We start from the raw sequence: 16,937 nt of genomic DNA on the forward strand, positions 1-16,937 counted from the left end.
TGCTATGGAGTGGCTCCTTGGGGAACCTCTTCATCAATTCACTGACTGCTTAGCAGTCAGCGAATGTGTTGATGTGAGCCCTTAGTTTCGCAGTTTACCTTTATAAAGGTCGTTTTAATTCCTCCACTGACATTAGAGGGGAATGTAGGGTCACGTTATGTGAAAATGCATCCGTTCTAAAGCTACTTGAAAAACAAGTTGTTGGAACTCTAAGCCTTTTTTTATATTTTTACATCAAACCCACATGTATTCTTAGTCATTCATTATGTTCGTTCTGCTGTCGGTATCCTTGGTTAAGGTAACACTAACCAACCCTAGCATTCCTATTCTTCTTGAACCTTTAACCTTGGGGCGAACATAGCCAGTCTAAAAGCTCACAAGGCCTCGCATTGCGAGCTTGTAGATTGGCTATTTTTGGCTAAGAGGTTTGGAGTAGAGGGAAATACAAGAGGATCGAGTATAGAGCCCTGGGGGAGCCCGGTCAACTAAGTATATAGGGTTAATGAGTATTTCTAAGTACACCTAAGAGCTAACACAGACACGTGTCCTCTTGGTGGAGGACAAGATACCGAGGTATTCTTCTATTCTTTCACGTCCAAAAACAAACACATTGAGACATTTCACATACATGCTGCGTTATTGTTGCAGAGTCAGCCAGCCAGCCAAAACGCTGATCAGAGTCGTCTGTTGAAACAAACGGCTGCTGGACTGAGACAATGGCCGTCCGAGGCGCTCTCATTGTGTGTTGTCACAGCTCCTAACACTGAGACCGCGTCTCGACGGCCACGGGTTTTGGCCCGAGGCACGGCGGCGGTGATGTCAGCGCGACTCCCCAAGCCAGCGCTTTGTCTATCTCTTTCTCTCTCTCTCTCTCTCAGAGAAAGACAGGCTTCGGCTGGCTGTGGCCTCACCGGCACAAACAGGGCTCTATGTGAGTGAGGTTAGGGCTGTGTGATAAACCACATTTCACCACACTCTCCAGGAACTAAATGGAAGGGTGGTGGGGGGGGGGGGTAGTGGTGGTGGAGGGGGGTCTGCTAGAAGAGTCCGGGAGATCGACTTTCAGCGCCGGCAGAAAAGCCGTGATGGGATGGGAGAGATAAGGTGCGGAGAGAGAAAGACGGCAAAGACGTCGAGGGAGTGAGAGAGAGAACTTGATGGGAGAGATGGCTGAAGATACGGAAAGAGGGTGTCTTAAGTGAAAGTGAGAGAGAGGGAGGCTTTGTGGGGGTAAAACCTCGGGGTAGTGACTGCTCGTTAACAGCATCGGAGGTGATGTCCTCCCCAGAGCGCTGGGTTCATTGTCCCCTCTGCACAGCCCAGGTGCACGGCCCTTTCACAAGCACAGGAAGTCCCCCCTTTCATCCCCCAGTTCCTCTAAATGGACACAGAGGTGGCCAATGAGAATTAACGTGATCCCGGACCTCTCTCTCTCTCTCTCTTTTCTCAACGCAGAGCGAGCCTCCACTCGGCCAGTCGGTCCCCTGCCCCATTGTGGGAATCCGCAGAGTCATTGTAGCGCGACCCCTCGGGGGCTAAAACGCACCACCACTGGTTCTTTTCATTTAGAATATTGAAAACACGTCACTTCTTTTCAGTTGCTCTCTTTCCAGAGTGTTTCTTTAGAGGAACAAGTGTGGCTGAATGGGGGTGGGGGTTGGGGCTGTGTTGGGGGGCTCAGGTGGGAGGTCTCTCTTGCCATAAAAAAAAAACTGTCCAGATTCCATCACTTCCTCCACGTTAATTACCATACACTTGGAAGCAAGCGTCCTCCCTCTGTCTGTCTGCCTGCACCAAAGCTTCACTACCTCTGACTGACACACACACACACACACACACACACACACACACACACACACACACACACACACACACACACACACACACACACACACACACACACACACACACACACACACACACACACACACACACACACACACACACACACACACACACACACACGCGCACACACACAGTCTCAGAGTCTTGCTCTGCTCGGACAATGTCTCCATTGTTTTGTTGGCTTTCACTGACAGGAGGGGAAGGCTGGAGTGTTAACCATTTCCCTACTGTGTCTCACTCTGTGTGTGTGTGTGTGTGTGTGTGTGTGTTGTGTGTGTGTGCGTGTGCGTTCACGTGAATGTGGGTGTGTGTACGTTATGCTCTCCGACATGTGCATGTTTCTGCCCCAGTTCCCAGCATGGTGGTGATTTTGCTAAATCTTAGACTTGCAACACTACATGGTAAAATCCTCAAGTGTTTAATTTAACTCTGAGAGTTTACAAATGTAACCAAATGGACCCTTATGAGTCCGTTTGCACATTTTGTAAACTCCAAAGAATTACAAATGGATTATACTGTGTACATAATATTATAATCTATTAGGTAAAAAAAGAAAAAAAAAAGAAAACGGCTGTCAAATGACTGTAAGCTAATATAGTTTAATGTGTTTCAGCTCAATGATGTCATAGCGTTCCCAACAAAGCCCTCCTCGACTCCTGCTGGGACCAGCGTTGTATTGTAATGCGGCTGGTGACAGTTGATGAAAAGATGCACTGCCATGCACCATTATTAACGCTAGCAACACAAGCGACGTGACGGAGTACATTTACCCAACGCTGCGACAATAACAGGGACTAACAGACACCATCTGAAGTTACTGGCCCACAGCGATGATCTCTGTCAGCAGTGTGGGAGTGACTAGTTTTGCACACACACACACACACACACACAATCCCATAACCCTTCTCAAATCTGTCACAGATGTGTGTAAAACTCCCCTTTTGCAGCAGCTCCGAGCAACATCCCCACTACCAAACATGATATTCGAGTCAATGGTGTCCAGTTGAAGTGACGAGCTCCGAGTTGACGAAACCTGCAACGATTTATGGTGCTTCACTGAGGCTGGGGCGAGGCATGAAACAAAAGACGATAAAAAAATATATAGATTATATTTTCTCCCTGGGTCTCTCTCTCTCTCTCTCTCAAAAAACTACACATCAATAGGTTCATAAATAATGAATAATCTTAAACCAATGGCATAAAAGTTCAGCAGTGGTGGGGTTTTTTTCAGACTGCCCACGGGGTGGTATTGCTCTTCAAAAGGCCTGTCACGGCCCCCCGTCGGGGGCTGCGGGGTGGACATGCCCCGAGAAAGAGCATCACGAGGTCACTTCCTCTTTTACTCATGTGACCCCGCGGAGGTCCACCTTCAACAGAACTGCGAGCCGTCTGCCCCTGTGTCCGTCCAAACTGCAGACTCCTCTTTTAATACCTATCTGGCTGCAGCTGCCTCCTGGCTGTATATCTCTTGATCGTCCTATTGTTGCCCGGCCCGTTTAGAGGGTCACTTGAACTTCGGATCATTGTCCTTATCTAGTGGGCCCTGCCGACCGGGGCCTTATCGCTTGTGGTGCGGACTGACGCGCCACTCAGGGTGCGGTGGGGTCAAGGTAGCTGCCTCTGCGTTCCTTCTTGTTTTGGGAGCCGAAACGAAACTACCGTTTACGGTCCAATTTATTTGATAAGAGGCTCACACGTAGGCGGGGTCACCTCGGAGGAAAAGAAAAAGCTCGGCCTGATTTGAGTGGCAACGCGAGGGCCTGCCGTGCCCGTCGTAATCTGTCTCGTCGACCCGTTCAGCTAACCAGCATGATGCAAACCAGGGAAACATTCCATCAAACTGACTCCCTCAGTCAAAGGTGGAGGGTATGGCAGAGCTGGGGGGGCGGGGGGGAACGGCGCCGGCAACACAAGCCACATATCACGTTCAATTTGATCGCCGGCATTAACAGTCGCGCGTGGAGGCAACAGCGCCTCTGATCTCGCTAGCCGCGTTCCCGGATCAAACGGATCACAGGTCGCGCCGATCAATCCAAATACATAAATAAACAAACAAAACCGTTATCATAAGACGTATTACAAAAGCCCACAGAGACAATAATGCGCTGGGAAGGCGAGGTGCTACTTGAACTGCAACCGCTGCGCTTTGTGCCGGTGTCACGAAACCACCCTTTAAAAAGCAGCTAGTTAAGACAGGACGTGAAGTGCAAGAGTATTTACAGCCAACGTTGAGTCATAGCAGGATGAAAAACGTCAACTATTTACCTGCAGCCTGCGCTGCCTGCCTACGACCATCTCAATAATACCAGAGGAGAGATGGGACTTTTTTTTTTCCTCCTTCCCTCCCCTCCTCCTCCTCAGCGCTAGTCTTAAAATAACCAAGTAAGAAGGGGCCCCCTGAACTCAGAGGTATAAAAATAACGTTGGCATCGCAGACGGACCAGAGCTGGGCTCATTTCTGTTCAGAAGTACACTGTCACCAGCAGCTCTTTGTCTTGAAACACCAACTTTTGACAGGATTTCTATTTCAAATAAACAGCTTTGTCAACTCCTGCTATTTTAGGCTGTGCTTAAATGCGAATGGGCAAAAGCCCCAAAGAGTAAAAATTACAGTTGCAAGATTCAAGCGTTCAAATGACTACCGTCTGCCGTCTTCTATACAGTGGTATGTGTACAATAAGGTCACGTACATACAGCTACCATCTCCAGCATTGGACTGCTACCACAGGACACATCACATCAACACTGTGACTCTATACTGGGGAACTCTCCACTCAAACAAGCAACTCTGAACAAAAAAGAAAACAACTAACAACCTCGCCAATAATGGCCCGGGGCCTTGGCGGTCACCTTACTAACTCCACTACCTCCCCACTCTCATTGATTTTCCAGCCTCGGCTAACCCTGTGACCAACATGCGCACACCTCTCCACAGCGCGACCTTTCCGCTGACCTCTTGGAAAACTTTATGCCCGTGGCACGACGATCAAGTTCACGTTCAACTGTACATGCTAGCTCTCCTAGCCTCTCAGATATTGACATGCCTGGGGTGGATGCTCTGCTACGTATATATACTATATATATAGTATGTACTCTTTATGGCCCTATGGCTGTCCAGTCTCTCTGCTACCAGAGAGCTGCTGCTGCAGCTCTTTGCATGGGAGGGTAAACACTGTTGAATCAACTCCCACGCTGCTCTCAAAGACAGCATGTTAGCGGTCCGGCCTTGAGGTCATGCTCTTAACAAACTTGTCAATATGGGGTTGGTTCTAAATAATTATCCAGCTTGGAGCGGGGCTGGGCAGGGCCCGTCTTTTTCTCTGGACTTAATGCTAGCGTGGCCGAACCAAACAACAACCTGGGTTCACCTGCCTTAACAGCACCTCTCCGGTGCCGAACGCTCACTAACCACACCTGTTTAGCTTGTTGGTGCTGAATCGCCAAAAACAATCAATATAAAACTTCCAGTGCCAAAATGTGCTCGTCTACCACGGCCCTTAGGTAAAATAAAATAAAAAACAAAAACAAAAAACTGACTGCATGCGTTAGTCACTGTGATTTCGGGGTAAAAGACAAAAAAAAAAAAGTCTACGTACTTTTCAAGTTAGTCAAAGGCATCCATTCACCAGGCTTCACAGGGGAATGAGGTTAGAACTATAGCCATAGGGTTTGTTTATTTTTTGATAGGAAGGCAGAAATGAAGCTTGGTCTTTCTGCCGTGAATGAAGGAAGGAGAGAGCGGGGGGGGGGAGGGGGGGAAAGGTGAAGAGTAAGGACCGGAGATCGGAGGGTTTACTTACAACAATGTGGGCCGGTGACGGGGACCTGGCATCTTTAAGTGCTTGTCTACTTTGGAGACCTCCTCCTTGAACATCTAGCAGGGGCCATTTCATCTGTAGGTACTGAATGGTAGAAAAAAACAAACACAATGGAAGGGGAAGAAAGAAAGAAAGAAACAAAACATGTTAACAATGCAGAAAGCAAAAAACGAAGACAAAACGTGTGTGCTGTGTTGACATTCTGGCATACTGCAAATGAGGGTTGGAAAACTCAAAAACATGGAACGGACAGACAGACATTCTAAAGAATGGCACATGGAGTATGATTGGCTTGGCGGCATGCACCTGGGTGCACAGCGTCCTGCATTAATTTACAATTTAGGCATTTAGCAGACACTCTTAACCAGAGCGACTTACAATAATAAGCAAGGTAAACACACACATCAAATGCAGAGACACAGTGTAGTGCCTCACGAGTAACACAAGAACCTAGCATCAGTCTAAACAATTGCTATTCAAATAATAATCTGTACATTGTACACAACTATATCAATAACTAATAACTAAACAATGAACATCGTGGTCAACTAAAAAACAAGCCTAAGTAACAAAAACATAAGAACAAAATGACCAAGGCACACATACAGCACAGTACTAGCGTGTAAAGCAACGTGAGTGGGGAACATGAAGATGCTAGCACTCAAGTCAGTTGATGTCTGGTTCAAGAGTCAGGACAGTTTCAAATGTCAGGTGACTCTTTTGGGAGTGTGGTGGCGGTGTGGGTCGAGTGCGGGAAGGGGATGAAACGCTACACAATACTGCAGTGGTTTTCAAAGTGGGGTCCGGGGACCCCCAGGTGTCCCTTTCCAGGGGTCCCAGGGTATGTCCCCAGCCAAATAAGGAGTATGTCAATGTCGATAAACACAAAAAAATATATTTGAGTGACCATTCTAATGATATGTCACCACTATGAATCTACAGTATTTTTCATGTCCAATTGTGACATTTAGATAACTGCATTTACTTTAAACTAAAACATCTGTTCCGGGTCTATATGACAGATTAATTTGAAACGGGGGTCTATGGACTAATCAAAGGCAATTTGGGGGTCCGTGACATGATTGACAATGCTTGAAAGCCTGATGCACTACTGTACACTGCCTACGTGTTTTAAGATGACCTAATGCCATTAAATGTGAATGTTGTAGGGTAAGTGACTTTTATTGGTGGCAGCCTGAGAGCTCATAAAAAAAACGTTGAACTGTGGAATCTCAACACTGCTCTGTGACTCAACCTACTGACTGCTCCCATAAATGATTGACTTGGCCTTTATCGCACAGCTTTGCTCACACACACACACACACACACACACACACACACACACACACACACACACACATCCCCCCACACACACACACACACACGCAGACAGAAACGGATAGGCAGACACAGTGGTCATGAGAAACATCTGTGTGTGTTTTAAGCTGGGTGGAGCGCTGATGACATGTACTATGTGGATTGCTCTACCAAAAAAGCGATTAAAGCACATTCCTTTGCACAGGAGTCAGTCTCATCTTCATACATATGCATACACAGTCAGTCAAGTCTGGGGTGTTAACGTAACTCTGGAGGGTCAAAATGGACCCGTAAAAGGGGGCTAGGTCATGACAGAGAAGGTAGCCAGGCCCGAGACTTGAGGCGATCACATCTAAATGTGGCGCGAATCCCTCTTCCTGTATAGACAGACATCCTGGAACGATGAGGTTATATGCCATTGTCTAAAGCACTGGTCCATAAATACAGGTGGTCCATGGGAAAACGTTTTAAGTTTTGAAAAATATGAATTGTCCCAAAAATGTTTAACCCATAAGACCTAAGGCCGATTCTACAAATGCCTTCTAAAATCAGTAGTTCTCTTCACTTTCAAGATCACTAGGATGGACTAATAGGTGTGTTGTTGTGAAAAAGCTTGAAATGAAATAATGATTTCTTAAGGGCTTGAGATATTTCAGTACATGTGCCTACTACTACTACTACTACAACATTCTCACAACGCACTGCAGCCTGACGCGTTGTGAGCTTGTAGATCGGCTATTTTCGGTGCGTGACAACGTCAGGCTGACTCAGGCAGTATAAATCCGGCTAAGATAAGTAACGTAAAAGAAAAAATAAGAAATGAATGTGTTATGCCTTCTTACTGTACATAATAAATGGGGTGAGGTAGACCTTGAGGATTGTTCCAAATATGCTAGTGGCCAGAGCTAAAAAAAGAAAAAAAGAAAAAAAAGGTTGACCAATGTCTTTAAATATACAAGTTGTTGTTGCTGCCCTTTTGGCTAGGGCTAAATGCTCAGACTTAATTCTCAGCCCAGTGAGCCTTCGGTGGCAGCGTTCCGCTTATCAATGTCACGGCCACCTAGTTTGAAGGCATAGAGAGGTCACAGCCGCTCTTTGAGCTCTGTGAGGCTCGTGGCATTAGCTAGGTTACCGAGAGGTCGAGGGCCTGAAATTGTCCTCATTGCAAGGAAAGGAAATAGAACACACACACGCGCGCGCGAGCGCACGCACGCACAGTAGGATGAGAGACCTTTGGAAAACTGCTCACTGTAGTTCACTATTAATCACATAGCTCTGACCGTCTTGTCAAATAAGTTCATCTATATTTGCATGCAAAGTCAAACTTGTGGCCGCATTGGCAAACCTATTTTGAGACTGTGGACAGGAAGTCGGTAAAAAATAAGCGAAAGGAAGTTAAATACTGCTCATTGAGAGACTGGAGGAGAGGTGCGGGAGGAACAAACACACGGGAGGAAACGCTATCAGTGCTCAACACACAAGAGGGGTTGCGGGCAGTGGTGGAAGAAATACTCGGATTTTTTACCACAATGTAGAAACACTCTGTTACAGGTCAAAGTCCTGTATTCTAAAAGTACAAAAGTATTGGCATCAAAATATACTTGAACAGAGAGTAAAAGTACTCATCATACAGAATTTCACAATTTGTCAAAATCTGCCGAAATTACCCTCCAAGCTCACAACGTGTCTATAGAAGCTCACCAAGCGTTGCACAGCAACGCGTTGTGAGCTTGTAGATCGGCAATTTTTTAATAGCCAAAGTATAAAATAGGGTTGAAATGGTTTAAGTTTGTTTTGTAATGATAATCTAAATATGCAAAGAAACTAGTAGCTACAATGTAAGTTGTTCAAATACAACTACAATATTCGCCTGTGAGATGCAGTGGAATAGAGGCATAAAGTAATCAAGAAATGGAAATACTCAATTAAAGCAAAAGGTACCCTGAAATTGTGCTGAAGTGTACTTAGTTACTTTCCACCACGTTGTCTATTTGTAAATCTTGGGACCACCACAGGAGCTGGCACTCGGTAGCCCAAAGGCCGAGGCATGAAAAATGTATGTGGTGTAAACTCCACATGAGAAAGGCTCCTCCTTTATTATGCTGCTCTATAGCAAAGCGGACCCCCTGCAAAGGAAGGTTCCGACGAGTCAACCTGGCCTTGGGAACCTGGCCTCTCTGATGCAACTGGGATATAAAACAACTGGGAAAAGATTCAAGTACCCCCACCAAAAACCAAACCCAGATGGGTCTAAATCAGTGGTTTTCAACCCTTTTCATGTCAAGGACCCCCAAATTGACACTTATTAGCCTGCGGACCCCCATTTGAAAAGATATACCAGGGAGGGACCCCCATAAGAGAAGATTTTTACGGTTCTAGCAGTGATGTTCAACCATTTTAATTTCAAGGACTCCAAGTTTGACATGCATTAGGGCTACGGACCCCCATTTAATGACATTTCTATCAATGGGACCCTAATTTATATTGTAGAATCAATGTTCATTTAACTCAGAGAGTGTACAAATGGAACCAAATGGACCTGTTAAACTTTTGCCCCGAATGCGATTAATAAACGATCATATAAAAATAATATTTTTGTACACCACAATTGTACGACGAAGTATAATACAGGGTTAATTGGTTAATCAGACTAGGCTTAAATCGATTTATTTATTAAAGAATATTCATGCTTCTCCATTATTCGATTAACCTACGGTACATGAGCAAGATTAAGTCAGCTATTGGTTCTAAACACCGGTTTCAATATATTTTTGTGGTTACTTGCCAAGCCCTAGTTTGGTGTGTGTGCGTGCGTGCGTGCGTGCGTGCGTGCGTGCGTGCGTGCGTGCGTGCATGCGTGCGTGCGTGCGTGCGTATAACGTGTCTGTGTGCGCGTGCGTATCTTCCTGAGACGGGTCTAAATCAGTGGTAATTAGCGGAGAGTTCACAACGGGGTGCCCACAAGCAGCGCAGGCTGGAGGGAGTTATTGACTCGCTCCCCGGCCCTTCTCCACACTAGCACCACTCATTTACGACTGCCACAAGGCCTTTACTGCGAAAAAAGACACACACACACCAGAAAAAAAAACCTGGCTTTGTTTACGCTTGTTTGCACGTCCTGAAAGTGGGGAAAAAAAAAAGAAGAGGTCGTAAAAGCACCAGTGTTGTTTTTTTTATGGACCCCCCACATAGGGTATTAATTGCTATGACGGTGAGTATTTGTGGAGAGAGGGGGGGTTACAGAGTGACGGGGCTGCTGCTGTCATCTATGAGGTAATTCAACACGCCATCCATCCATGCCAGCGGACAGGCCACCGCTGGGTTAGGAGGTGGTGGGGTTCAAATTCAGATATCCCCCCCAGTCATGGGAAAATTCCTGCCCAATTGAAGGCTTCTTTTGCACAGCCCGACGATTGTCCGAGTTGGACGCACTGTACGCAAAATGTGAATGTGCGAGAGAAAAAAGATATTCAGACACAACTGCAGCGGAGCCTGGAGTATGAGGGAGTGACGGGACAGTCATTCCATACAGGATTTTCTTTCCCCCCCTGAGCTTGGTTAGAGAGGAAGGTGAAAGGTGACACCCTGGAGTGTGGCACACTGTGTGTGTGTGTGTGTGTGTGTGTGTGTGTGTGTGTGTGTGTGTGTGTGTGTGTGTGTGTGTGTGTGTGTGTGTGTGTGTGTGTGAGAGAGAAAGAAAGAGAGAGATGGAGGGAGGGAGAGGTGGAGAGAGAGAAGGTGGGTGAGAGAGCGACAGAGAGAGAGAGATGGAGGGAAGGAGGGAGAGAGAGAGAGAGAGAGTGAGAGAGAGAGAAAGGGGAGGAGAGGGGGGAGAGACAGATAGTGTGTGTGTGTGTGTGTGTGTGTGTGTGTGTGTGTGTGTGTGTGTGTGTGTGTGTGTGTGTGTGTGTGTGTGTGTGTGTGTGTGTGTGTGTGTGTGTGTGTGTGTGTGTGTGTGTGTAGGAACGCATGCCCCAACAGGCGTCTCTCCACTTTAGCGCTGCTCTTGCAAATGTTCTCACAGGCTAATCTCTCCTGCAGGTTTTACAAGCATGCCAAGGAAAACGGAGCCCTGGCGAGCCCTTCCTCCCTCTCTCCCCTCTCCACACCCCCCCCCCCCTCCCCTCTCCCCTCCTCAGCCTGTTTTCCTCCCCGCCTCCCTTCCAGCCGCCCCTGCTGACGGACGCGCCGCCTGGGCTCGAGTAGACCGTGACCCTTGACCCTCCTCTCTGCTTGCTCCGGCTGCTGCTCCTATGCCCCCGCCCCCCCCTCCCCCACACACACACACACACACACACACATAGCCCAAAACTCTCCGTCCCGTTACGACGGGGGGCCCCCCTGGTAACTCAAGAGCTATTCCAATGTGACAAATTGCTCCGGAGTTCCAGGATAACTCTCTCTCTCTCTTTCCCTTCCTGCCCCCCACCCACTCCCCTCCGCCATTCCACCCCCCAAACCGTCCTCCAGTTCACACACACACACACACACACACACACACACGTCCCCCCCCACCCTTCCTCTAAAGAGCCACCAAGAGGACGTGCTCCAGCTCTGGGGTTGTGCGTTACAGGCGTACCCCGTCCCCTCTCCCCTACACCACCCAACCCTCCCTTTTCAGCCCCTCAACCGACCCTTCCCCTCTCCCGAACCCCCACCCTGCCCCGTTGTCCCCCTCTTCCCCGGCCCCCCAGTGCCCCCTCCGTGGCTGAGCAGCCCTCACAATGGGAGCTGAATGACTCAATTGTCTCTGATGAACTAAAAGACAAGGGAGTCCTCAAAAAACCACACAGAGGGATGAACTCTCTCTCTCTCTCGCTCTCTTCGTCTGTCTGTCTCCGTCTCTCTCTCTCTCTAGAGCTTTCCCATAGTGCCAAGCACAAGGGGATGGGGGTGGGATAAAAAGTAGAGGGTTGGTCTTCAGAAAAAAGCCACAAGGCCCACCGTATTCCACCATATTCGATCGTCAAAAGGAGTTGCTCGACAGTGTCTGAGTGACGGGCTGCCAAAACCAGGTTTGGCACCGACAGCACGTCAGTCAAGTCTGGGTTGGGGATAGGGCTGGGCAATATAACTGAAAATATAATTTTAAGGATATTTAAAACGAATAACTGACTTAATCTTGCTCATCGGATATCAGTGAATCAACATAAAAAAAACTATTAAAAAAACGGACTTTTAATAACAGACAAAATCAATTAGTCCAGTTGAACACTTAAGCCCTATACTTACAACCCCCAAAATTGTGAAAATTGCAGATCTACAAGCGCTCAAACCGTAATCGTGTCAAATAATCGTTTGAAATAACCATCATGATATTGATTTGAAGTCGTATCACCTAGCCCTCGTTGGGAAGCCCACGTAGCAGCTAACTGTTGTTACTTATTCAACGGGCACGTACAGAAGCAATTCGGGCCTAAAACACTCGTCTTTTCCTGCTGGCCGATACTCACTCAGTTACCCACCCCACAGTAACAAAGCGCCATTCCGCGTCTTATCAAAAATTTACCGAACATCAATACTCTACGCTACCGGCCCCCCAAAAAAGGAAGAAGATAAAAAAAATCTATATAGGAACTTCCTCATAAATTGTTAAGTGTGGATTATGGGAGACACACAGGGTTGAGTGTGATGAGGGCCCCTGTCTGCCCATGCAGCAACCGTCTGATGTGTTCATCACATTGTAGCCCGGTGATGGGCTAGTTTCGGCTCTAGCATTAACCCATTCAATCCGGGAACGCATCTACAAATGTCTTCTAAATCCTAATAGTTTTTTTTTAAACTTAATGTTGCTATATATCAGTGGTGCTCAAACTTTTTCATGTCAAGGACCACCCGAAATGATATGTATTTGGCCGCAGACCCACATCTAACAAATATTTTGTTCCAGGGACCCCCCCCCCCCCCCACAGAAGCAAAGATTTGACACACAAATGCTTGCTTTAAAAAATATATACTGTATTCAATCTCAAGCTCATAGCGTGCCGCGCTATGAGCTTGTAGATCTGCTATTTTTTAAATAGCCAAAGAAATCTTAAAATGACACAGATGCTTTCCCTGTCTTAAAGGGTTAACCTAAACCTCAAAATAAGCACTCCGGGGGTTAACCCCATGGCGTGCCTATTTTGGGGAATGTCATTATAGGTGAGGCGAAAAAAACAGTAAGACAATAAAAAATATTGCTTTGTGACCGTTGTACTACGAAGTATAATAAGACTTAAGTGGTTAAGAGCAGAGGGCCTCTGACCTGATTGGACAAACTGGGCTCCATAATGTGCTTAACGTGTCCACTTCCCCGCATGGCCCCTTGAGGGGGGGGGGGGGGGGGGGGCACAAGGGTCCACTGCCAGCAAATGCTGGGCATTCCAGCCACGTCAACAATGAGGCAGGAGGAGTGTGTGTGTTATATGTGTGTGTGTGTGTGTGTGTGTGTGTGTGTGTGTGTGTGTGTGTGTGTGTGTGTGTGTGTGTGTGTGTGTGTGTGTGTGTGTGTCTGTGTCTGCGTGCGTCTGTGTGTGTAGGGGGGGGGGGGGGGGTCAGCATATGGATCGTGGGTCTAGCTCTAGAGAGTCCTGCAGATCCAGGGCCCATCTGTGGCCATGGAGGTCACCACATAGAGCAGACATGGATACTATGGGGTGTGTGCACACACATTGCACACCCCATACACACACTAACACACACACTGGACCCCTGTGGTACATGCATACTTACACGCTCAGAAGGCACACACACACACACACACACACACACTCACACCTGAACAACATATGCTCACCCACATTCTCGCCCCTCGCCATTGTGCCCAGTGGCTCCCCGGGCACCGCGTCCTGGGACGGACGGGACCGACAGCTTGCAAAGTAGCACAGCTACCATAAAAAGGCTGCATTTAAGGTGAGCCACGGGAGCCTATTCAAAGTGGTGCACGTTCAAGCTCTTGCGGCGGTGCTTGAGCCCTACTTTTGTTGTATGACGAAGAGCAGAAATAGCCAATCTACAAGCTCACACGACACGTCGTATAGCACTCAAACTGGTGGCTAATGGCTACCTATCTAAGTCTATAGATCAGTGGTCGCTTATGGTCTTTCACACACTGTGTTAATTTACTACCCCTAAAAACGGACCCATGCGGGTCCACTCTCTCCGACGTAAATTATGCACTTAAGCCCTATATACTTTGTCGTACAAGGAAACACACACACACCGATCTACAAGCTCACAACGCATCGCATTGAGAGCTATCTTTGCCATTAAAAAACATTTAGTTAACGTTTGGCCCATAAATACATGGCCCAAAACAGGGACCCCAGGTTGAAAGTGTTTAAAAGATTAAAATCCACTCAGTTTAACTGAAATGATTGTTATGTCTTCTTTATACCGTAGTTGGCCGAGTTACAGATGGCCAATTTATTGTGACGTGCGGGGTGAGCTCTAAACATGTGCTTACACAAACGCATCAACTGTTGGGGGCAGGGATGGCAATTTTCTGTAATTGTGGAAAAGGAGAAACTTTAATTCAATCCAGACCCCCTTTTGAAAATCCCCCTGGCCAAACAAGGGCTGACACACACACACACACACACACACACGAGCAACTACATGACCGAGGGGACAACATATGATGTGTCACGTTTTGCGAGAAAGTGAAAACGTAGCAAATATTATATGGCTTCAACAGTGAGACGAGCGCGTACAAAACTGGGCGAAAGTTAGTGGACACAAGAGGGCCCTTCATGACTGCTTTAGTTCTTCTAATACACATTTTATGAGTAAATATGAAAACAAAAAAACACACACACACACACACACACACACACAGAGACGCACCCCACCAGCTCTGATAGCCAGAGGCGTTTTGCAACCAGGAAAATAAAAGTGCAATGTGGGAAGCCCTGGGGTTTGTGTGCCCCGGGGCGGGGAATGGGGGTCCACTGGGCCTGTATTTACTCCAAAGCCAGAACCGCTGGGGGGTTCCCCTGGCCCTGACAGCGCAGGGGCTGCCGACCCGCTCCAAAACCTCCCATCCCATCCCTCCTCACCTCCTACCCCCTTACCACTCTCCCTCGCTCTCTCTCCACTGACAACCTCCACCTCCGGCCCAAACTCCCCTGCTCTCTCTCTCTCTCTCTCTCTCTCTCTCTTCCTCTCAGACAAACTAAACCTGACACATTAATACAGGGGTTTTTTTTGCTGACAGGGAGGCAGTAAATTGTAAATGGACTGCATTTATATCGCATTTTTATCCTGGTCTTTCCGACCACTCAAAGTACTTCATATTCACCCAGTCACACACACACACACACACGGTCACACGCCACAATGGCGTAACAACGTTACACATTGAGCGTACGTAGTATATGCGGGACACATTCACACAACCGATGGCGGAGGCATGCATGCAACATGCTCATCAGGAGCAGTTAGAGGTTCAGTGTGTCTTGCTCAAGGACATTACAGCGCGCAGCTGCAGGCAGGAGCCAGGGATCAAACCGGCAACCTTCCGGCATTCCAGGCGGCCGGTTTGCCTCCTGCGCCGATGCCGCCCGCGTAAGTCCACTCCACACATGACCTCTCCCCTCCCCCGACCCGAGCACACTGTCCCTGCATCTGTCAGTGGAAACAAGTGTTTCAAACTGCCAATATCGGCGTATAATGTTACTGTTTTTGCACACTTATTAGGTTTACCCACACTGTATTACTTACTGTATTACTGAGTAGTATTAGTAGCACCTTACTTGCATTTTTGTATTACCTTACTTGTTTGAAACATTGTATTATACAGTTACTTGTAGCACAGTCTGGCAGAGTCTGTGGCAACAACATTTCACTGCACAATACATGTATGAGCATGTGACAAAATCTCTGAATGGTATTGAGGTATTGTGCTCTTCAACCCAGAAAAAAGGGGGGGGGGGGGGGTAGGGGTGGTCTAGGGGGGTAAACACTTACTTTTATAATAGCTACGTTTTTATGACTTTTTTTAGATACATAATACTGTCTGTATGTCCATGAACTCTCCAGCCAGCCTTATCGGGCCTGTTCTGGAAGTTGACTGCGCTCTCTTAAACACAGGTTCATGAGATAAGTGTGGTCTTGCACTGACACTGTTTACTTAGCAGGTGTGGACAAATGTACTGTTCAAACAACCAGCTGATTGGACGGAAACTTTTTTGGATTGCGCAACGACCGACTGGCACCGAATCCCATAAATAGGACCCGAGAACTGGAGAAAATAAAATGTACGCCAACAAATGCATTGTTCCAAACTGTCCGGCAGTCGAGGAGCTGATTAGAGGGCCGAGCGTCAACTCATTTGAGAAGCCAACTCTAATTCCGTGGACAACGGGCGGACCACAATAACAGCGGCACAAAACCTCAGGGCGTGCATTCTCTGAGGGATGTGTGTGTGTGGGTGACAATAGGCCCGGGGCCTTACGAAACACACCAGCCACTTCGCAGTGGGCCTCAGAAAGTAAACAGCGCTCCGTTTCTGAGTCACGTCCCCCCCCCCTCCCTTACCCCTCTCCCTGTGTGTCATTAAGAGTATCTCTGTGCCGCGCTATAAATAGTGGCAGGGGAGGCTGAGGGCCAACAGTATCCTGCTAGCCTTCCGTCAGGCCCCACTAATGAACAGGCGCCCGGGCGTCTTTAGCGCCAGGCAGGCCACGGGCTGGGGGCTCCGCTTTCAGGTGCTGCCCGACTGCCTGGGCTTTCAGTTTTGCAGTTTTCAGATCGTTCTCCCATCTCTGCGACTCTTTAAGTCTCACAACACAAAAGCCATATACAGAGTCTGGAACACCTTGACTGGCTGGTTGGAAGTACACTATCCTACAGTAGTATACCCTGTACTGTATGTGTGCAACCTGCCGGCCCGCTTTCAATAAAACATTTGCCAATCACTGTAATTATGCGGTCCTCATCATTAGCAGTCATGGTCCACGGATGAGGCCGTATAGC

General features: G+C 47.6%; 1 protein-coding gene across 12 annotated transcripts in view; it reads right to left on the reverse strand.

The window, feature by feature from the left end:
* Nucleotides 1–16,937, reverse strand: part of tcf7l2 (transcription factor 7 like 2) — a 109,194-nt gene that overhangs the window by 66,680 nt on the left and 25,577 nt on the right. For all 12 annotated transcript variants that reach the window (XM_080455522.1, XM_080455512.1, XM_080455521.1 and 9 more), the window contains exon 4: nucleotides 5,646–5,747. In XM_080455522.1, coding sequence (XP_080311648.1) covers nucleotides 5,646–5,747 — 102 coding nt within the window. The remainder of the gene's footprint in view (nucleotides 1–5,645; nucleotides 5,748–16,937) is intronic.

The sequence above is a fragment of the Gymnoscopelus braueri genome, assembly GCF_963280865.1.
Source record: "Gymnoscopelus braueri genome assembly, chromosome: 17".
Taxonomy (NCBI): Eukaryota; Metazoa; Chordata; class Actinopteri; order Myctophiformes; family Myctophidae; genus Gymnoscopelus; species Gymnoscopelus braueri.